This window comes from Antrostomus carolinensis, unplaced genomic scaffold (genome assembly GCF_000700745.2).
Source record: "Antrostomus carolinensis isolate BGI_N321 unplaced genomic scaffold, ASM70074v2 scaffold3957, whole genome shotgun sequence".
NCBI lineage: Eukaryota > Metazoa > Chordata > Aves > Caprimulgiformes > Caprimulgidae > Antrostomus > Antrostomus carolinensis.
Window position 1 is genome coordinate 38860 of NW_010329343.1, and position 23541 is coordinate 62400.

The 23541-nt window shown below is 36.0% G+C and overlaps 1 protein-coding gene across 1 annotated transcript in view; it reads right to left on the bottom strand.

Annotated features, from left to right (window-relative positions):
• The window catches only part of AFG1L (AFG1 like ATPase), a 38561-nt gene extending 16309 nt beyond the window's left edge, over positions 1-22252 (bottom strand). Inside the window, exons 1-4 of the mRNA XM_010172515.2 lie at positions 22169-22252; positions 6635-6717; positions 3143-3213; positions 2786-2886 (exon numbers count right to left, since the gene is read on the bottom strand). Coding sequence (XP_010170817.2) covers positions 2786-2886; positions 3143-3213; positions 6635-6717; positions 22169-22252 — 339 coding nt within the window. The remainder of the gene's footprint in view (positions 1-2785; positions 2887-3142; positions 3214-6634; positions 6718-22168) is intronic.
• Between the last annotated feature and the right edge of the window lie 1289 nt (positions 22253-23541).

Here is a 23541-nt window from a genome sequence, read left to right on the forward strand (position 1 = left end):
TTTCCCACACTTCATAACAAGCTGCCATTCACTCTATGCTCTCTGACTTGACAGTGACACAGGACATACTTTTACTACTTTCTTTCTCAAAAAGTCCTTCTTGTTCTTTTTTGTTGTTGCTGTTTACATTTCCCTCTCCAGTTAGTTTGAGTCATATTTCCCTTTTGCTTTTGAAAATTACTCTTCCTGAATGCTCAAATACGTAATTTCACTGTTGGGAATTATCTTTTCTTTATGCTGAATGTTAGAAAATTATGGAGAAGATTGTCCCTACGCAACGCAAATTCCTAGGTCAATTCATCACTGTAAGCTCCCATAAAGCTGCTCAAACCAAATGACCTTGTACTGGATGCAGTACATTTTATGCTAGAAAATTATCATTTGCAATTTTCAGGCTAATTACATTTCACCATTTCTTACATTTCATCTGTAGCACAAGCTTCCCACACAACAGTATTTTTTTCCTTTATATGCTTTTTATAGCCAAGTGCTCAAGAAGCAATGCACCTCAATTCTCAATTTGCAACAGACTCCTATGAGCACTACCCTCTTAGGTTTGTTAATTAGTAGACTGATTGATATGTATTCAAGATCCTTGTATTAATTAACTTTAAGGCAGGTACTAGTGTCTTTAACATTGCATACTGACCTCCACCTCTGTGAGCCACTCTGTTCTTAAGTAGGCTGTAAGTACTGATTTCACATTCTTATTTTATGAATTGCCCCATGTGGTTTCAATAAGAAAAATTATACCTCATTTTACCCATTAATGAAAATTTCCCATATAGCATGCTTGTCACCAGGTCTTATCACTGATATAAAACCGACTGCAATTCTTGTTTTCAATTCTGTTATAAGTTTAATTGGCTCCTAAGACACTAACTTTAAATTGTATTTACTTGGTCCCCATGTTCTGCAAAAATAAACCTGCAGATTCATTCTAGCCAAATCCAACAAATTCCCCTCCAGGAATTTATTCTGTGGATCTTCCTTATCATTAAATCTTCCTCAGCCTCCTAGTTTACTTTTTCTTAATAGCTGTATTCATGATGCCTGTCAACTTATCTATCATTTGGTACCACAAGCAGTACCAAATAGCTTGTAGCTATGTCTCTGACAGCCTTCTGCTTTACATGTCCACAAACAGTTCCCACTATTAGCCAGCATACTTCAATATATATTAGTAACTTTATACTTCCTGTCATATTGAATGTCTCCTGACTTTGGGTTGGTTTTTGTGGCTACGAACCATCAGTGCACTCTTCTGGATCCTACCTATTTTTCCTTTTCTTCTGTGGCACCAGTGGGATTGACTTCTTATTCTGACTGTTAAAAAAAGATACTGCACGTATAAATGTTTCCATCAATGAGTTACAAGATTTATTGAAAACAAGGAAGATGGTTTCATGGTTTGACAACTGAATTTTTCTTTTGCCTTTAGCAGATTTCAAAGGCAACATGGCAAGCAAGGTCTTAAATGCAGCCTGTACCAATGGGAATTTTTTTACTATTGCTATGAAGCCCTATAAAAGTTCACATTCATGAAAAATAATTGTATTAGAGGCAACTCAAGCTCTTCATCCAAATTTAATGGACAATCCTGAAGTTCATGACTAGACTTCTCTACCTCTGAAGTGAGCACAATGATACCACCTTACCAATACACTAATGTAATATTTATGAAGTTACATCAGTAATCCCAAGAGAAAAATCATGGCAAAAGAAATAACCATCTATAATAACTAAAGGTAGAAACAAATGGAGGCACATACAAAGAAAATAGGCAATGACTGAGAAAGCTGCTAAAGGAAAACAATTACTGCCTGCTGTGTTGGTTTAGAGTTAAGCATGTGATTATTCCATTAGAGAATATCATAACACATCTGCAGAAGGTATCTGAATTGAGACAGCATGACTTCCCAAGTCCTGGGTGATCAACCTAAGAACAATATTGTTAAATGATGTCTGAAACTAAAAACCAACAAAGCATAAAACCTACAGTCTGAAACATAATCAGTGAAATGTTTGTCCAAATAGTTATCAACTTGGTAGCTACAAGGAAGTGAAAATACAATGTTATAACCAAACATCCGGTCAATATCCCAAATCACACCTGCTATCAGCCCAGTTTAGAATTGTGACCATTCAACAGTAACTTCAGGTGTCAGCAGTGAGGTCACTGAAGTACAATGTAACTTCTGGCAGACTGTCTTTAAACCCTCTGGAGGTCATATACAAAGATTCCTTTTCAGGAATCACACCCCACATGTTTAACAGAGAATTTAGCAGCATTTATCAAAATGTGGCAAATTTTGAGAGCTTGGGACTAAACAGCTCTTGTACAGCTAGTCACAACTAAGGCACACAACAAGAGTGGTGCCAGGTTTACTATTCCTTTGCTTGAGTATCTAGCAATTTAAACCACAGATTTTAAAAACTGTATTTGTACGCTATTTAAATATTGATACGTTGTGACTAGTGACATTCCAGCAATGATGTTTGCCCAGGCACATACTGTATTAGAAATTTTGAAGACAATCTGTGATATACTTAAGAGTGAATTTACTACATCATTAAAAGAAAATTATTATTGTGCTTTTGGGGAATTATTTTTCTTTTTTTTTTTTTTCCTGTTAAATTTTAAATCTTTCTGCCAAGTTACAAAAAGCCCTTTCAGTTTGGTACGACTTGGGAAAATAGAGAGTTTTTGTGTTTGGGGTTTGTTTCTTTTTTAAACTGTGAGAAGTCTGAGCGTTAACTGATCTAGATTTGACTGGGTACTCACTCTGTCGCACAGCTCTTCAAACGTGAAGTCTGCAATGGTTCCACACGCTTTATTCAGCCTCAGCTCTCTGCCTTGCACTTTTAGAATCCTTGGTCTAGTTACTATGGGAACATGAACAAAGACTCAATCTTCTCTGGATAATTACTATAAAATTCATCTCTTACAGATAGGAAATGCATAGCTTGATGAATAATAGCACATGATTCAACACATAAATTAGACAAAATGCTGATACAATGACTGCCACTTGAGTGTGGCATCAACCCATATACAGCAATGGAACTTATTAATTGGTCAGTGGAGATTGGGCATTGTGTTCTAAATGTATTCTCTTTCAAGAGAAATTAACTTACGTACAATCATTTTGTTTCTGAGCCAGCTCATCAAACAACTTATCCATGACAGCCTCCACATCAGCTTCACTTGTGCTACAGTGAAAAGAATAATAGAATATGAAATTAATAACACTTGAAGCCAACATCAAACAGCTGCCTGAGCCTGCTTAGCTTTTTGCCCATAAAAAAGAGAACAGGATGTTATGCTCTAAATACAAACATTAGATTTAGAATACACTTAAAAGTAGAGAATATTAACTCTCAGGTAGATGATTCTGCCTTATTTGCATACACTGAAAGACTTCTGTGTTTTGAGCTGTTTCCAGTAATGAGGCAATACAGGCAGAGCAGATCCATTAACACTATGTGTACACAATGAGAAAAAAGGCTTCTGGCTCTATCTTGCATGCAAAATAAGAGCAAATAGACAAGGCAAGGCAGTCAAGCACCTAAAGAAGCATCCTTTGAAATTTCTGAGAGGGAACTTTGTGAAATTCAATATTGGAGCAGCTTTTTTGGGGGGGGTCGGGCAGGTGAAGGAGAAATAAAGTCAACTGATTGTATTGATCAGACAACATGCAAAATTAAACTATGAAATTGAAAATACCAGCATGATCTCCACATTAGTAATTTTATCAGTTTCCCCACTCTGTCCCAAATACTATTTGGGAAAAGATCAACCACATGCAGTGAAAATGCAAAATATCTGCGGTGAGAGTTGAAGTAAAAGTTTATATACATCTTCTGGTTGCCACAAGAATTACAAATCAGTCTGATCAGAGAATATTTTTTGTCACTGAATGGGTTAGAGGGCCTGTCCTTCTATGTTTCATTCTTAAAGAAGATAGCTAATGTTTCTAGCTGTCTGGTTTTTCTCAGCTAGTTTGAAAGCTGAGAATAGTAAATTAATGCTACAGTAGACAATAAACTAGAACTAGAATACAGAATGCTTCATTGAAGTTTGTATAATATCTTTTGGTGTGAAAAGTCTAATTCTATAGATCGTGGATGCACTCAAGTTACATTGCTTCACACAGTTCTAGACCTCCTCTAAATGACAAGTGATGATCAGCATGTTACACAATTATTTTGCCATTAATTCGGCCTTAAGCACCTTAAAAATGTTAACAGTTAAACTGAAATAACTACTTTTTAGCTCAAGCTTAATGATAGCAAATCTTGTAGATACAAAGAATTTGGAAAAAAATCCCACAAACTCCTGCAAGTGCCATTTCAAACACTTTAAAAAACCTTTTCTGAATAGATTATACAAAATTGTAACTTCAAAGAATGAAGTTTCTCTCAACATTGATATTTGTGTGCTGCTTTCCCCTGACAAAATGACAAATTAAAAGGAACAGACAAAACCAGAAAAAAAGTCATTAAAAGGGGTGAAGAATGCATCTCTATCAGAGAGTACGCACACGTGGATGCAACTATCAAAAAGTCTGATGTAAAGGCTACAAGAAGAAACAGCCAAATATGATGTCAAGGTGGATATTTGCAACTAAGTGCCAATAAAGTCTGTTTTGAAAACAGACACCTGAGGCTGAAATGAAGGAAGTTGCTTTGATCAGGAATCCTGCAATTGTGTTACACTGATTGCTTTCAGATGATGATGAAACAGCTTTAAGCAACCCTTAGTTGCATATTTTAAATGAAGAAAAGACTACACAAATTATAAAGCATCAAGAGGATTTAAAACAAAAGTCATTATGATACTATAACCATTAACAGGGGAATATAAACATGTTGGACAATAACATTTTCTTTTGAGGGCAAGACTGATAAATTCAAAAAATCTGTAGCAAAATACTGTATAGTATCTAATTTTAAAACAAAACAACAAAAAATATCCCCACATAACTGTGCTAGTTCTGCAGGGTTGAAAGCTGCAATGAACAAGTTTGAGATTCCCTCAGAAAAAGAAAGGACAATTAAATAAGTATCTTATTTCCATCGACAGCTACAGGATTTTTTTTTTTTTCCTTATTGATTCCTAAATGATTAACATGACAAGTTCTAGAGGTAACCAACATCCTTCCCCTGAGAGAGTATGAAAGGGACTTATCACCAATCTCTGCCATTCACTTGATCACAAGCTCTGGAGCAGAATACCATGAAATATTTTGGCTGGGTACTATTACCGGGGCTTGTTTTTATTTCTTCTCCTCCGAGAGCTGATGCCACAGGCACCATGTTTAGCCTACTAGCTGCTAGAAAGCACATATGTACTCTTCCTTTCTCCAGAGTATGGACAAAGATAAAAAAACATGGTAGGTGCTCTCCACAATTATAAAACAAAAAGTCACCAGAGTGCAACGGGCACAATAAGCAGAGCTGTAAGCAGGGACAGCTACGTGGACATCAGAACAAGAGCCACGATGAGCAATGCTGAGATAACAGTGGCAGCTTCAAACAGTACTTCCGAGCAGATGCCACAGAACTTAAAGAAAGTGAAGTCTTTAAGAAAAAGCGCTACTTTTCTTGAGTTCATACAATGACACGTTGTTTGAAGATGCAGAACCTGCATTTGACCTGTTTTCCACATATGAAATTCAGTCATTTCCTTCCAGAAGCAGAAAGAGTGACCTGTTGTAATTCTGCTAAGCAGTACTCCTCCTTCCAGACAAACAACTACAACTTCTAACTTTGTTACGAAGTGATACAGTGCCCTGGTTTTGTTTGAAATATCTGTCACATCAATGGAAATACTGCACCTTTCTTAATGGAAACATGATTGTTAAATCAATATTGTATGTTGGGTTGAAAGATACAGTGGCTATAAATCTCATTTTAAGTTATTGCTGTCTGCCTTGCTCAGGATGTCATTGATTAAACTATACTGTAAGAGCAAATAAGAGATAGAAAAATGTCTGCAATGAAAAGGTTTCAAAGCACGTAAAAAAGGAGAGGACGTTTCTATTAGGCAGATATATGCTGCAACCAGAAGCACAACTGTGAATGTATTCTTAAATATATTTATTTGCAAATACAGAATAAAGTGCTAAAGAAATTTTGTCATGATAAACAGAAACAATCTGTCAAAATATGAGGGTGGGGGTTTTTTTTAATCCAAAGCACTGGAAAGATCCAACATTAAATGAATCCTTGTCATTGGATTTCTATAAATACTTAATTACTTAAATACAATAAGGATGTTCTTCTATTATAAGAGAATTGTGCAATCTCTTACAAGAGGATATTCATTACTTTCTAACCATCTGTCACTTCAGTTCTCCAAATACCACACCTCCCCAAAAAATCTAATTAGTTTTTATTCACTCACACATTATAAATGATGCTAGTGCAGATACTGAAAATGTAGTTTAATGAAGTTAATATCAAGCCATAATGGAAGGCGGTTTGCTGAACAAAATGGACCAGAAGGCAAAGAAAGGAAAAGTCACACTCTGCTAATTCTACTATACATCATTCATTTCCCATTGATTAGGAAATTATTGGCTAATAAGAAGTAAAAAGAGGGAAAATATCATATCATAGATAAACTTACAGGTAGTAAAGTTTTCCAGCAGCAGGAAGCACTCGTTTCCTGTAGTCTATTCCAGAATCAAGCTGGACTGTGCTGCAGTATTTCTACAGAGACAAAAAAAACCAACCAACCAAACAAAAAAATAATAGCTTTCCTCAAGCCAAAGCTGTATTTACTATTGTCTACATTAGAGAGAAGACACACTGCTCTGATAAACAATCAGCATGAATCAAACCTGCAAAACTAAATTCAAGATGGCAAAACTGAAGTCTCCTTTACAATTATCAAAGCAAAGAAATAAGCTGGAAATCATTCACATATTCCAAACAAAAAAGTAACTATTTTCAGAAGACCATCAACTAGAAACTTAACATAGATTGGAAGCACAGGGAATGAAATGAGGGTGGATACTACTTGCTTTCTCCGGGTGGTGCTTTGTTGAGTGTGTAAAAATAATTATTTTCACATTAAAGAATATACATTTAGAAATAGAAAATTAGGAGCAATAAAAGTTTGAGAGACCACAATCAAATTCTAGCAGAGACACCTGAGACTACTTCTACTTTATAAGCTAAAAATAATTTTATTTTTTCTGTCTACTAAGAAGACTAAAAATTTTCTGAGTCAAACATCAAATATATGAACACCAGCAAGTGCTGCTGCAAAACGAACCAAAGTATAAAGGGGAATAAACAAAGCTCTATATAAAAAAGATTTTGTTTCATTTTTGTAATGTCTGAAATGACTCAGAAAAAGATCTTCCCCCACCTTTAAACAACATGTAAGATTCCAAGTGTAATACAGAGGTCCCCGAGTAGTCACAATAATTGCTTCTGTTAGAAAACTCAAAATCAGCTGTACTGCAGGGTGCTTTTTTTGATACAAGGCCTGAGGCTGAGAGCAAAATTCTCACTAACCTCAGTGGGATCAAGATTTTACACCCTCTGGCAAAGGGAATAGCTCTGCTTATCTCCTATTACTACTGCCAACATACACAATTTCTGGGTGTTATATAGCTAGAAGCAAAAGAAGCCATAAAAGAAAGAGGAAAAGAGATGAAAAGTTTTAATATTTTAGAAAATATACCTCTATCAACAATTTAATTAAAGCAATAAAACTTTTTTTTGTAGGTAATTCAACACCATTAAAATTCTTTGGTTTGCTAGAATCCACTAAATTACTCTGCTTTTTCACTGCACTGTGAACTATTAGTTTATCTTTAATACTCTCGTTAAGCATTTCATACTCTGTGTGTCAAATTTTTCAAAGTCTCCTTGAGGCCATTCAAATATCAAAATTGGAAATGTCAAATCTCATTTATAGCAACTACACTGAAGGGAAAAAAACCCTTAAATTTTAGAAGAACTACCATCAGTGATTTAAGGAACAATGGCCCTTCTGAAGAAATGTGTTGCATAGGACTTAGAGATTACAAATATCTGCAGGAGTGACTGTGATGACTCACTGAATTAATTTTTTGCCCTTGGCTATTACTGAAGCCTCTATACTTATTTTAAAATCTCCAACTTCTCTACAAAGATACACAGCTGAAGAAAGAAGGTGAAAAAAAAATCATCCTGAAAGCACAGAATGCCAGGAAAATCCATGTGTCTTTAATTCCGGTAAGTGAAAAAGCCATGCTAATCAAATCATTATCTTGGGCTAAGGCTACTGCAAACACAATAGCATTGGTACTACAATATTATTATAATCTATTCCCTTTCTTTTCATGAAAGCTTACAAAGAAAGAGAATAACAGAGCAGAAGAAAAAGAAGTTCCAGAGGCATGTAATAATATGCACAAGGGAGGGAGGATGTTTAAGCTTTTCTTCAGCATCAGTCTGGCAGTCAAGGCTAGAAGGAAGACTCCTGAAATTTCACAGCAAAGCTGGTGCACTCAGCTTTTCTTTGCAAGGCACTGATGTTCAGCATCTTCCTGCCTAATGTTTTATTTTTCCAAAAGAGTAGATTAGCTCGAGTATTATTCCCTTCATGTTGGGGGGGGGGGGGGGGGAACCCCAAACATTTCATTACTACAGCTATGTGGACTGAGATTATTTAGATTAACTTTAGAGACTCGGATATTTAGTAACGCTGTTTATCATTTTGGGATTTTTTCCTGGAAACAACAGATAGGAAATTTTGCATTAATTCAGACTCAATTCTTTGACCTTCAAGATGAGTTTACAAACTCTACCGCTCTCTCAGGGTGTTGTGTTGCATATAGAGTGAAAAATGAACATAGAACTACACGTACTTAAAGAGTGTGGTATGGCTGGAATCAAAAAAAAAGGGCACCTGAACACTGAAGCTGGTGTAAATGTATCGTGCTGATATTTACAGTGGCGCTTGTGGCTCAGCTGCTCGCGACTGCTGAGCAAAGCAGACACACTGGGCACTCAAACACAGACCGATACTGGACTAGATTGAGCAGGTCACTGTAGCTGGCTGAAATATAGATCAGCACTTGGTGCAACAGTATTTTAGTCCACTTGTGTTCTGTTTACAAACTTAATACTTCTTAAATGCACTGACAGTCTTTTATGACTCCACGATCTAACTCTATAGTGAGTGATTTCTGGAGGCAAGAATTGTAGATGTAAGTGTTACCGATATAGCTATGAAGTAGAGGCATTTCTTCTACCTTCCTCCCTTTCCTCTTTCTTCAAAGGAGTTAGTATTATCACTATTCAGGAAAAATCACTGTTATTAATGACACCAGTTAAGAAGAGCTTGTGTGCTCAAAAAGCTTATTTATGGTTTTGGGCCCCTTTTAAGCTACAAACAGTTGCCTACATGACATATATTTCTTTTCCCTATAAATCTTGTCTTGTAGGTCTACAATAATGTACTACTACTGATTCTAACACGATGTAGCATTACACAGTTTATTTCAAAAATACTTGTTAAATATTCTGGGCTACAGGACCTTCCAAACAGAAAGGCAATAGCAGCTTCCCACTCAGAGATATATAAAATACAGTTATTATAGTCCTACTGATTTTTGCTTCCTTAGGAGGTGAAAATCAACTGCACCAAACATAAACAAAATGGAAAGAGATAATTCTGATATACAGCAGTTCTCCGTAACACACAATACAAGCATAGAAGTAGGGGTCAGTTGACAGGAAACACAGAGGTACTTAGTCCTTTGGAAAACATTTGGCATTTTACTACCCTGCTCCTTGGATGTTCATGTTCTTAATTAATTTCTGGTTTTGGTTTGGGGTTTTTTTTTTTTTGGTCTTAATTCTATCCTATCTTTCAAACACAGTTCTGTCTCCTATTTTTCAAACCAGCATTCTCAGTCAAATTCTGGTTTATATTTTACTTTTAATCTCTAGCATATTTTTCACCCATCACTGTCTCAAGAACCACTGACTTGGACCTCAGGGCCTGTTTATTTATTTATTTATTTATTCCTTGTCCTCTCCAGACTGATGCTCTCTTCATTAGGGTACTCCAGCCATTTAGAGCCATGTTCTAAATAAAAATAAAACAAACACAAGAATTTCCTTAACCATTCTATATGTTCATGTGAATAAATACTTACCACTGTTTGTCATTAATTATTTTTACTGAGGCATTTCAAGGCTGACTCACACCTATTCTGTTAGGCACTGTCTAAATATACATAAAATGGATGGCCCCTGCCATCAACAAGCAAAACATTATCATCTGTGTAGCAACATGCTCCCAGAAAATAGTCCATGGAAATATGATTGCTGCTTAAAAGCTTTGTAGGGTAGGAACAAACTTCCCTTTATGCGAATATATGACAGTAGAGTACAGATCTGTAGGTGCTACTGGAAAATAATGCAACAAAAATCAAACAGATGTATGAATAGAGAAATCAATCATTACATGTTAATGTGGAAGAAGCTAATGCAAACAAAACAGCATGCAAACATGCACTGGTGTGGGCAATGCTATTTACACAAAACGAGTTCCATGCAGCAGAGAAGAGGAAGAGTGTGACAGCAGTACCAAGGAACTGCAGTAGTGGGAGGACTGCTTGCACCGCCAGGCAGTAACAGCAGCATTTCTCCTCCAAGTCAAGAATGTACTGGTGGAGACAGTTCTAAACAGGGATTCAGCTCGTGGTCACTTCTACTCAAAGCCAGAGTCAGAAAGGTCACAGAGAAGCTATGCACTCAGCAAAGATACAAAAGTTTTTTCCTTTTGGGGTTTCCTTTGTAGACAAGGGTACCCACTGCAGTTCTGTGTTTATACACATATAAACATTCACTTATCTGCTTCACAGGAATGCAGAGGGCAAAATCTGTAAATATTTTTTTCAAGATAAATGCTTTAAATGTTAAAAAGACAGCACATAATCAGAATGTATAATAGAAGAAAATAAAAGCACACCAAAATGTCCAAGCTAAATACTTAAACACTAGACTTACAAAAATGACAATCAGATACATGGTTGCACAGTATGGAAAAATAAATACTGCTCACAATTGTAAGAATGAAATATTGAGTCTCAGAGAGGGTGCAAATGTGAGTAGCACCATCACTTCTGTACCTTTCACAGGTGTCAATAACATTACACTCCTGCATCACAGAACTAGAAAACCAATACTATCATCACAAACTGCTAATTCAGGGTGGTGGGGGGAAGGTAGGGCTCTCTACTTTTTACCCTTCATCTTTTTGCAGCATAGGGAAAAACCCTACTAAGATTACATATAGATGTTCTCTCTCCATCTTTGGACTAACTTCTCCAGCACTGGACTGATTAAACCCTACAGATGTGATTGCATCCTCACAGTCACTAATCACCATCACGGAATCCTAATCAACAGCCAAAGAACTAACCGGAGTGCTCAGAGTGTTAGTACTTAATTGACAAAGCCATGACTGTAACTACCGGTTTCAATTTTTTTAAGATGGAGACTTAAACTTTCAAATTTCATTTACTTGGGCTAAACATCTACTTTTCTTTTGAAATAAATACTTAAAATTGAAGCTACAGTTAGTCGAGTCTGTTCTTGTGGAACCATCTACAGTTTCCAACAGATTTGCTATTCTATTGAGATATTTCAAGTCTGACTTACCCTATTCAATTCAAATGCATAAAATTAATTAGTCATACAATTTATTTTGAAGTCATTTATGTATTTATGTATACAAAGAACAAATACAATTACAGAATTGAAAACGCAATTAGGAAGTTAAAAATACAGCATGATCATGCACTCATTTCCACTGAAGTGGCAGAAAAACTTTTTATTCCAGAAGGAAAAAAGACAAAGCCTCAAGGCTCAACTTGAGAGACAGAACACCTAAAATGACAATCTTCACATAGAATAAATAAAATCAGATTTCCAGTATACCTAGAGTAGAAAGTTATTAAATATAGACTAACAGAAATACACTTTTCTTCCTGTATCTCTAATATTCCTTTGTTGCTGCATTCAAGAATGGTAGCTATTAAAATGTTTAACTGCCCAACAAATTAAAGTACATGTGTTAAGCAGAAGAATAAAGGTTTCAGAAAATTTCAAAAGGCAGTCAAAGTTAGCTGGATAAACCTGCAAGTTCTTAAGATGCTGTGTTTCCCACATGTCACTAAAAAACCCTGAAATGCTAATAGATGGCCTTGTGGTCCACACTAAACACTGTACTAAATCCCATGTGTCCCTGCGAGCTCAAATACTGTGATCACTTCATGACCCTTGACAATGCAGGTGAGCAGATATCTCTTAACCTTATCAAAGACCATCATAAGTAAACCCAATTGTCAGTCTCTGCTCTGAATTTTAAAGGCATTAAAAAACAAAAACATACAAACTCATACAAATCATCCTGTCAGCCCACAGGATCAGACAAACTCTATCTGAAGACCTGCAGAGAAAATGTAGGGAGACAAGAGATGTGAAAGTGCTTCACCTCGGGATGATCATTACCTTAATTGCCACACCTGCTGAGCTTCCTCAGCCTTTCACGCTTGGGTCAAACCAGACACCTGGAAATGCAGCAGTAGCCCTGCATCTGCAGTATCAATTACACTTTCCACGTGAGCAAAGAAGAGTATAACCCTATCCCCAGGCATGCAAAGCTGCACAATTAATACTCTTGGCCTCTGGTGTAGTTCTTAACAAGCACATTAGAACACTTAATATTAATTAACCAAACTAGGTCTAACTGAGACGTGCAACATCTAATCACTCTTTCTGAGCAAAAGGAATAATCATTTCCCTGTAGGTATCATCTTCCCTTTCCAAATGCATTCTCCACATCTAACTCTTTGTATTAGCTTATATAAAAAAAAATACCTATCCCACTAAAAAACACACCACACCTGTCCTGCTGATGTGGTCTCCATTAACAATACACAGGATCACTAATATTCCTTCCCTCCAGCAAATCAGAAAATAATGAGATTGTTCATTGGCAATCATTCTCCTCACACATTTAGATCCAGCCTAAGCGAGAAAAATTCTCTCACATCGCACATGTACGATGAGAACCCTCAGCCAGCAACAGAGGAAGAGTTCCTTGGGAACTAGTAAGGAAGAGCTCACTAGACTGAACTATTTTTATTATTTGACTCCAGGTAATGTTACATTATCAACTAGAATATTGCTTCTTCTTTCTTAAAATTCTTAATGAATTTCAAGAAAAGATTTCTTCACCCAAAAGACACCACTATAATTGGCATTTTCCCAAATGATTCATAACTGCGGTAGAACAAGAATCCTCTCAAGCGAAAACGCGGTGAAAAAATTATTTCTGACCTACAAAGCAGACCCACAGGTTTTAACTTTGGTGTACTCGTGAAGTCATCAGCAAGGGACAATCACCAGCATGTTTCAGAGTGTGAAACTGGTCCAACTGGAACTCATGAGCTGGGCAGGTCTGTCCACAGCCTGCTGAGAGAAGTACATGAAGTGCAGTGTTTCCCCTCTGGTGCAGCTATAAAAGGAGATCAACCAGACCATTAGTCACAAGCAAGCACGGTACAAGTGCAGGACCTTCAAAGGGCTGCTCCTTTTATCCATGCTTAAAACTGGCTCTGTTTTTGTTTGTTTTTTAAATAAGAGAGTCAATCAAGTTTGCAACACTCCTAACTTTCTGGCTACACTGATCCATGGGAATGAGATGTACTCAGGGGGAGGGAGAAGGACAAAGGGAATCATCAGGTATTTGGTGGTGGATAAAAACTTGGTCCAAGCATTGTAGGGTGTGCATACAGTTTTTGTCTCCCTGTTCAGATGTTGTTGAAACAGTAGACTTTAAAGAAAATGTCAATGAATCCTCATAAGCACTATACATGACCTCTAGGGTAATTAGCAATCATTCAAAAGCAACAAGACTAAAATGTTCTATTCTTTATTACTGTCAGCTCTTGTCTTGATCAGCATTTTAATAAAGATGGTTCATTGCTAAGACAGTTTCATGAATCAGTCATAATTACATTCTGACACGCAGTGAATAGTAAAGCAAAACTAAATATCACTTCATCAACCTTTCTAACCTTTATGCAAGTATTATCTGTAAATAATTTTTACACAATCTTACAACAGAAAATCTGCATACTTCTTAGCTTTGTACATACTCTACCCTAACTGAATTTCCTGTGACCTATACCTGAAAAAACCCCTTACAATCAGGCATAATTACTTAGTTTTGCATGATATTCAGGTGTTGCCTTTCACAGATCAAATCAACTTCAAATACAAAAGGCTATTTGTTCTACAAAATAGTGCTATGCTTTAAGGCTTTTTTTTTAATGGTCTTTTTCTACATATTCTTCATTACTTGCAGTAACAAAATATGTGAAATTGCTACAATAGCCTTAGACACTTCATACTTGTTCCAGCTTTAAATATACAAAAAACTCACAAATTTTGAAGAAAAATTCAAAAATGTCATCAAAGTGTGCAGTACAATATCAATGAAAATAATCATGCTGAGGTTAACATTGGGTGACGAACATTTTATTTATGAATTCTTTTTAAATTGACTTAGAGAATATAAATCTGTGAAATCAAATGTTGCCAAATATAATTTTTAAATGAATTTTTGTCTTACACTTGTGACAAGAACACTTTCAACTTTAAAATTAAGAGTTTAGCAGAGATAAATTTAGAGGTAAAATTAATTCAATGAAAGTTGCAAAAGTTTACATTACAGCCTTCAAAACTTTAACAACTAAGAAACCCCACTATTCTTGCTACCACAAGGAACATACGATCTATTGTACAACTTTTCAATAACTTATTTTAATGTCTGCCTACAAATCAGCTACCCCCTAAGAAGAGGAAAAATAGACAATTAACTTGTAAAATAATGGTGCATGAATAAAGACAGAGACTCTTAAAAATGTACTGTTCTGTGAATAGTATTTCAGATATTCACACAAAGGTGAAAGAATTCAGGAGGTACAGACATGGCTGTGCTGTATAGGAGACAAGTAGCCTCTCCTTTTTCCAGTCAGGGAGTAGAAGAATGGCAGAGTAAACTTCCATGCAATAAGAATTACACTGAACAGCTCTCCCCATTTCACATCACTTAGGAAAAAAAAATCTTCCTTACAGAATAAGTATAAATTAAAAAAAACCCCAAACCCGCTGTATAACATTCAGTTTTGCTAAGAACCAATAATGACTGTAACTTTCAATCTCCTAATAAACAACCAGGGGCATTCTGTGAAAAACAAATGCCAGGAGTTTGCTTTAAATTTATAACATGATGTTTCGTAAGCTAAAGGTCAAATTCACCCCTAACACGTGTACTTCATTGGAATTATACCCTGGATGAAGTTATTTGTCTAGATTTCTTTTTTGCTGTTGTTTTTCTTTTTAACATTTGATTTGTATTTCTTTCCCCAGTATTAGCCTTTGCTCCTGCCAGAACTGTTGGCAGGCAGGGGGGGGAAAAAAAAAAAAAAAAGAAAAAAGTATTAATTTACGAAACTGGATTTCCCAGAATAAAAAAAAAAATGCGATTAAGATCTAAACAAAGGCTAAAGATGGCTTACGCTCAGCTCTGATGAGGTCCACTACCTCATTACCAACAACTGAAAACTTCTGATGCATTTTGTTTCAAGGGAATCCAAAAGTCCTTGCTGTAAAGCAGGCTGGGGGGTGCAGGGTCCATTCACTCTTTCTGTATCACAACCATTATGTAAGAAGTATAAAACACTGCCTTTATGCTGACAAACCACAATGACTCTTCTGACATCAAAGCTTTTTCACCACTAGGGTTTTTTTTCTCTGAAATTTATTCAAGCCAAGGGCAGGGAGACAACAATTCATACACGCTAATTACACCTAATTATCTATTCCCTTTTTTTTTTTTTTTTCCACCAGCTTTGGCCAGTGTTATTTGCTATCTGGGTTTCTCACAACCTCCCCTTGCCCTGTCCATCCAGCTCAACAGTAAAGTCTTTGAAGAAAACAGTTGTGGCTTCTTAGAATTTCAACAATATAAGGTTCAACTCAAATTAAATTATTCTACTATTAGTTTTGACACATTTATGTGTTAAATATGAAGGCCGCTTGGTTAATTTGGCAAATTCCTCACATCTCTTCATAGCTAGAACTGCTGCTAACACCCTCTCTTGTAGGAGCTTCTCCTCATGCTTTCTTTTCATGATCTAAATGAAATGTTTATTGGATTAAAGTTCTTCTCTGCAGACCTCCATGGTGGCCTGTGACAAAGAGCTTAAAAGCTTTATTAATTGGCTCGGGCTTTTTGGAGGGAGGCAGGACCTCATTTCACATTACATCACAAGCAAATAAAACTGCCACGTGTAATTAGACTAATTTACCCTGATACAGCAGGAATCAACTATTCCATATCTATGATATGCTTTGATTTACTCATTTTAATCAAGGAGTAAACAAACCAAGCAAGAACCTGGGAAATCCTAACAATTAAAGGAAGTGAGAAGGCAGGGAGCCCGACACTGAGCTACAGTAGCAACTATTTTATCCTTAAATAAAGTTTTGATCTGCATCTAAACAAACTGTCTAGGAGCAAGCATGTGTGCATAAGACAGATGTAGAAGGTAAACAAACTGAGCAGCTTAATATCTAGAGATGACACTGAAGCAATGGGTACATTATAAAATATTGTAACAGTTAAGTGCTCTGAACTACAGAATTCAAATAATCCTTCTCTTTAACACACACACACACAGGCTTAGCAGGCTGAATGCAGAAGGGGCTGGTAACTTCTACTCTGACACCTTGCTTTCTAAACACAACATTTTGTTAGTTAATACTCTTACAAATTTGTCAAACTAAAATTACTCAGAAATTATACTGATGCTCAGCACAAAAATACTTGCAATCATGCTATATTTTCTATTTTTATTTTTTTCTATGTTTAATTAGGTATGCTTCACAAAAGATGAGTAGTTCTATTACTTGCAGAGAGAACAAGAACAAATGCTCCTTCTACTTAGGAGTTTGCTTGGTTACATACTAAGAAAGGAAACAAAAGGCCCAACATCTTCGGTAATGAAAAAGTCAATTGATAGGCAAAGCCATCACAATATCAAAGGCCTAATCCCTGCAATTCTGACTCAGGTGACAGTTCACAGGGGTCAGAGTGGCTGACACTGACCTCAAAAGCAGGTTTTAACTATTCAACATACTGAAAGCTGCTGGGCTATCACACCATTAGACTGGGACAAACTGACAAATCAATTTCACCAAGGAGATGACTTTTTTGGGGGGGCGGGGGGAGGAAAGAGGCAGATCCACCAATCAACAAATCCCTGCATTTCTTACACAGGTGGTTGGACAAAAGCTGAGTGCACCATCAAAGACATTTTATATCTACCAAATGCCTTTGTACAAAAATAACTCCCACAATTTCCTTAGGAACAGCTCTAAATGTTTTAAACCAACATTTTTTGCATATTCAAACTAAGTTATTGAAAAGTTAAAGTTTACTTTTAAATTCCTCCATCTCTTGCTTTGAAAGAAAGGGTATATTTTAATTAAAACCAACCAGAGTAGGCAACAATGTCAATAAATAATCATTAATTTTGAGAAAGACAACACAGCATATAAAAACACATTACTTTTTATTTGAGAGAAATATACAATGCTTACTGTTAAGAGTCATTTTAACCAAATAGTTTTAAAATAAAGAATTATTTTGTCCCTAATTGCAGAAGGAAACTAAAAACAGTTCACTATAGAAAGCTTACAGTAATTTCACGTCCTACTGACAACAGGTTTCTGACTGATTCTTTCTCTTTAGTTAAAGCAAAATGCAGGTAGCCAGGCATTTTATTTTAAAACTGTACCTTTTAAAGGTATACTGAGGCTACAAAAGGCCCCAAAACCTCACGACTTTCAGTTAGAATTTAGTGCAGTGTGGGTCTACTGCACGAAGATAACCTGACAAAATGCACAAGTTACATATTTGGTATTTTAACTGGCTTGACTTTTTAGAACTTGATGCTACGGTTCCCAAAAACCTTTGGAAACTCAAGAACTGCTCATTTGAGTTATAGATTGTACACAACAAACCATTTGAGGAGCTTTCCTTCTTGTTTGTCTGAAGAATTAAGTATTCAACTAGCCACTGAATTAGGATTCCAGAACAGTTAAGGGCTGATGTAAATGTCTTAATTAAATGTCTGCAAAAACTAAAATGTTGCTAAAATTACTGCCAAGCCAGTAAAATAAAGCATGTTTTCCCTCTTTTTTTTCTTTTTTTCTTTTTTTTTTTTAAGAGCCTCACTTCAGTTCTTATATCAAGCTGTTAAAAGATGCATAGATTTATTTGTAAACCAGTTTTAAAATGTTTAGAAAATGTTTATATTTCGTATTTGTTTAGATTAACATTTTTTGCAGTATTGATGCTCTAAGCATTTGAACAAAATAACTGTGAGGAATGAATATTTGCTTTTTCAAGAACTGGCTTTGTGGGGAAAAAAAAAAAAATCACTTAGGAGTTCCATGCACTTTAAAGTACTTGGTAAGAAATGCTGCAAGATTAAAAGCTCAATCAGAAGGGACAGAACCTAATTGCAATTATAGAATTAAAAGATTTTCCTTCCTAATGCTTCTTATCTCTGTAAAGCTTTATCTTTATAAAATTTCATGGACTGAAGAAACTCTCCTCTGTTGCAGAAACTAAGCCCTTCTATAAAGAATATTGACTCAAAAAAAATTAGCCACAACAACGAAGCAATCAATTGAGAATTTTTTTTCTGTTTATGAAAACTACCACCTTTAGTTATAGGATTAAAGAATGGCTGAAAAATTAGATCTCAAACTATTTAAGGTTTCAAAAGATCAGAATACTGGGACAGGTTCAGAATTGGGAAGGGAACATACACAGGGCAGGAAGAGCTGCCAGTAGTCTTACTGGCCTGCCCAACTACACACACCTGGAGCTTTTATGTGACTATCAGCTGTAGGATCCGGAGCTTTTATGTGGCCCTAAAAAGTGGAACTTATCAACTGCACCTCCCACTGTGGGCATTCAGCAACCACTTGTCTCAGTAATCTAGCACCTAGAAATAGAGACAAATTTTGCAAGATAACTGTATCTTCCCCAGAGTACTGTTTCACCTTTTTCCTTATTCCACAGAATTTGGTTTGTAGTTATCTTTGTAAGAAATACGAATCCAAACACAGATACTAGAATTATATAGTCTAAAGAAAATAAAAACAACAACAAAATCAAGGATGAGCATGGGTAATTGTAGATCCAGGATGAGATTCTTTTCACCATTTGAAGACAGGGAAAGATTTTTGTGTAACAGTTACCAGAGTACCTAGGAACTATGCATTCCATTTATGAGGAATGGAAACAGACAGAAATCTATTTCAAATTAAATATCTCTTCATAGAAATGTACTATCAATATTTCACATTAATCCCATCTTCCCAAGAATATTTAAAAGAATTGGGGGACCTTATTAACATTTACAAATATCTAAAAGGCAGGTGTCAAGAGGATGGGGCCAGACTGTTTTCAGTGGTGGCCAATGAAAGGACAAGGGGCAATGGGCAAAAGCTGGAACACATGAGGTTCTACTTAAACATGAGGAAAAACTTCTTTACTGTGAGGATGACAGAGCACTGGGACAGGCTGCCCAGGGAGGGTGTGGAGTCTCCCTCTCTGGAGATACTCAAAACCTGCTTGGATGCAGTCCTGTGCAACCTGCTGTAGGTGAACCTACTTTGGCAGAAGGGTTGGACTAGATGATCTCCAGAGGTGCCTTTCAACCCCCACCATTCTGTGATTCTATGATTATTAATTTTTAAAGGAACAGAAGTTAACAAATTCAAAGCTCCTGTGTTGAACTTGAACTACTTTTAGTACTATTTACTTATTGTAAGATTTATGATCATAAAAGTTAATTTCAGCAACAAACAAAATCAACCCACCCGTTCACCCCCTCTAAACCCCAAACAAAAGCCCTGCAGGAAGCTCTGAGCCCAGAGAAAACAAAGATAGGAGTTAATTTGAGTTGTCAAAGCCACTGTCAGGGAACAGGTTAGATGAGACTGACACTACAGCAGACACACACAGCTTGGAGTGAGGTAAAGGTAGCGAAGACAGTAAATCAAACATCTGCAAGCACCCAATGCAATATTTTTCCTTTATATTTCCATGCAAAACCCTGGAAGATATCATCTCTACATCTCCTAAAGTCACACATGGAATCATAAACAGCTGAGGCAGAAGCTACTCCATTCATTAACACTGATGCCATGTTACAGATCACACACACATCGGGGAGGTCTATCTGTATTTCTCAAACCACCACAGTCAGAGCATCAATTTAGTTCTGTCCATGCCTTTGTAATGTAAAAGTTACTTGTTAAAAACTTACTTTAAAATAGATTCCAATGTGGGGTTTTTTTAATGCCTAATTCTGATGTGTTGAATTCAAAATGTAGATTTGGAAATTATTAATATTTTTAATACCTTGCCATCACCCTTCCATTTTCCAGCTAAGGTCAGAGAAGCATTTGCTGATAAGCTTCCTCTGATTCACCTTTCAGGCATTATGTTTTGGGAAAGAATCATGTTACATTGGTAACATTTATTAAAGTGACATTAAAGGCAGATACATTTAGAACATAGGGGGAAAAAAATGACAAGTAATCCCGTATTTTAGTAAAGTCCTTGTGAATAAAGTAGTGAGTGAAACCTTTTTTCTCCTTTCATTATTATGGTAATGTTCATCAACCTCTAGTCTGGGTTGTGCTACTTTTTTCTTTTTGCACTACTCCATCCTCTGTGGCAGCTCTAAACCAATCCACCTTTAAGGCTTCTCTTGTCGTTCTATCCACAAAGTCCCTTCTAAAAATTCAGATTATTTTCCCAGTCATGATGAGGTTTTCTGTATGCATAAACTACTTTTCACTTTTTTTTCTTCAACTAGCCCAAAAAGAGAAAAAAGGAAACTACAAATAAGCTTACATAATAGATAGAAGTCTGACCATCAGTGAAATGAGTGAGCCTTACATTTATCAAACCTGGTAATTGCTCAAATGTCAACATTAGATGGAATTTTCAAAGGTGCTTAAGCAATTAAGCAGTCTCATGATTCCAAAATACCCCACTGAAAATCCAAGGCACTGTCAACTGCTTTACTGCTGATCACTTTAACAAAAAAAATCCAACCAAGGTACCTATTTGGCAATTCCAAATTTCTTCTCACTAAGCCAAGCCTATCCTAAACTGTACCTTACCTTTCTTTTGTCTTAGATACTGATATAGTTACTGTTATTTATGTATTTACGCTGGCGATACTGTTGTGAGGTAGGGAAGTCCTGTCACTTCCATTTTACGTGTCATGTCAATCCAGGCAGAGCAGGACTGTATGCTAGCCCTCAGTAATGTAACAATACAATCACAGTTTGTGAATTAAAAATATCTGTGACTTGCCCAGAACTTACAAGTGCGAGTTCAGCATATGTTCTTTTTAATAGTAAAATATACACATTGCATTATTCACATTGAGAAAGGATGCTACATTTTTTAATCTAAATTAATAAATTATAAAATTTATGGCCTGACCCATCACAACATGCAGACTCCAGGAAGTTTGCTTCAGAGCTGCTGCATGTTGAACATTACGTGGTGCCTCACAAATACCCATTCAGAAAACCACTTACAGATGAGAAAGATCCCCCCTAGAAACAAGGTAACCAAGGGGTACATACCAAACACTACCTTCCTTACACCAAAAGAACACCAAGTTTTTGTAGCATGATAAATGTAAGATGTCCACGAGTACAACACAGTATAACTGTTAGAGGAATACTATATTACACGGCATATATACACCAGTAAGAAAGTCCTCTCCAAACAAACAATTCCTGCTACCTTAATCAAAAAGGTAATTTTTTGTCATACTAAAAACGTCCAGCTTTCAAGACATACTTATTCTAAAGAGGAAGAGCTCCTTTTTTCCTTACCTTCAATTATTTTTGCCACAAACAGTTAAAGCATACACATCTTGTCTGGAAACGAGTACCAAAGCAATCCTGTACAAACCTCTAATTTATTAATACAGCAGGCGAAACTGAAAAGCATTTAGCAAGTGACTCTCCTTACCTTTAGCACAGCAATGAATGGTACAAAATTAGCTCTCTGAAGACCGTTTTTATAGAGATCTGAAAGAAAGGAAATCAGTACCATTTTGCTACTTAGTCTTAATAACAATGTCAGCTTGTCTTTTAGTCTGGCAAATGAAACTCAGTGTTACTAGAGAGAGGAGGAACAAAAGGGAGAAAAGGAGAGCTGAAGTTGATTTTTCTTCTCTTGCTCTATGAAAATTCAGTACATTCTTAAGGAAGAAAGGAACATCCTGAGAAAAAGGCAGGGAGTGAAAGATTACTTACATCTCTAACAATATTTACATCTCTAACAACATATAACTGATTTTAGCAGAAGAAATAAGACCAGCATCTGGTTTAAAGTGAGGATATAAAAAAGGATTTATAATGCTGGATATACATTGGTATGATTATAAGGCCAAAACTATGCAACTGCTAAGTCCCAAGTATTTGGCAGAGAAGAAAAGCACAATATAAACTAAAAATACGCTCTCTGAGTTTACAAAGTTAGTATCATTCTTATTCAGTGTACTGTGGTACACTTTATCTTCTAGTAATTCCACCAGGTACACTCCTTTTTCCACAACAAAAAAAAAAAAAAGTCATCCCCAAGGCAAAAAAAAGAAAGAAAATTAAATAAACTAATATGTAAAATTATGCTAAAAATACAACTGAATTTAAAAAAATTAGAATGTTATGTAAAAAAATACAAATCTGCACTCAAAGAAAAGAATTTCTAAAAACAAACTGCAAAGCAGCATTTTATATCTTACTTATTTCTGTATTTTATACAGCATAGAGTTCTCTTCTCTGGAAACTATCCAACTGCCCACTATGTTCATAACAATGAATTGTTCACTGAAAATGTTACCACTTAAACTGTACAATGGGCTGCTCTTCCTCATTAATATTAGGAAGCCTTATAAAAAGGCAGCATAGCAGCTATGACTGACAGGAGGAATAAATAAAAGAATACAAACACCTGGCAGAAATGCCACCAAAATTCCCTGCAAAGACTATGCCAGGTTATTAATACTACCTATGCTCCCCATAATGCCTGAAGGCTACAACTAGGCTAAAGCTTTTATACTTTGCCAGGACCTCATGGTAGACAGAAGATACATCACGCATGAGAAACCAACAGGACACCTACAAAATGACTGTCACAAAATTGGATACATACGCAGAAACATTTAGGAAAATTATCAGTGAAGGTGATTCTGCACTCTAATTACTAACAAGGTTGTATGAAACCATCTATCATTCTCATTCACAGCTCTGCAAATCACAATAGCTATACACTTGTTAAAACAGCAACCAATTGCTTATTTACTTATAAAAATTAGTGACCATGTAACCACACTGTAAGAC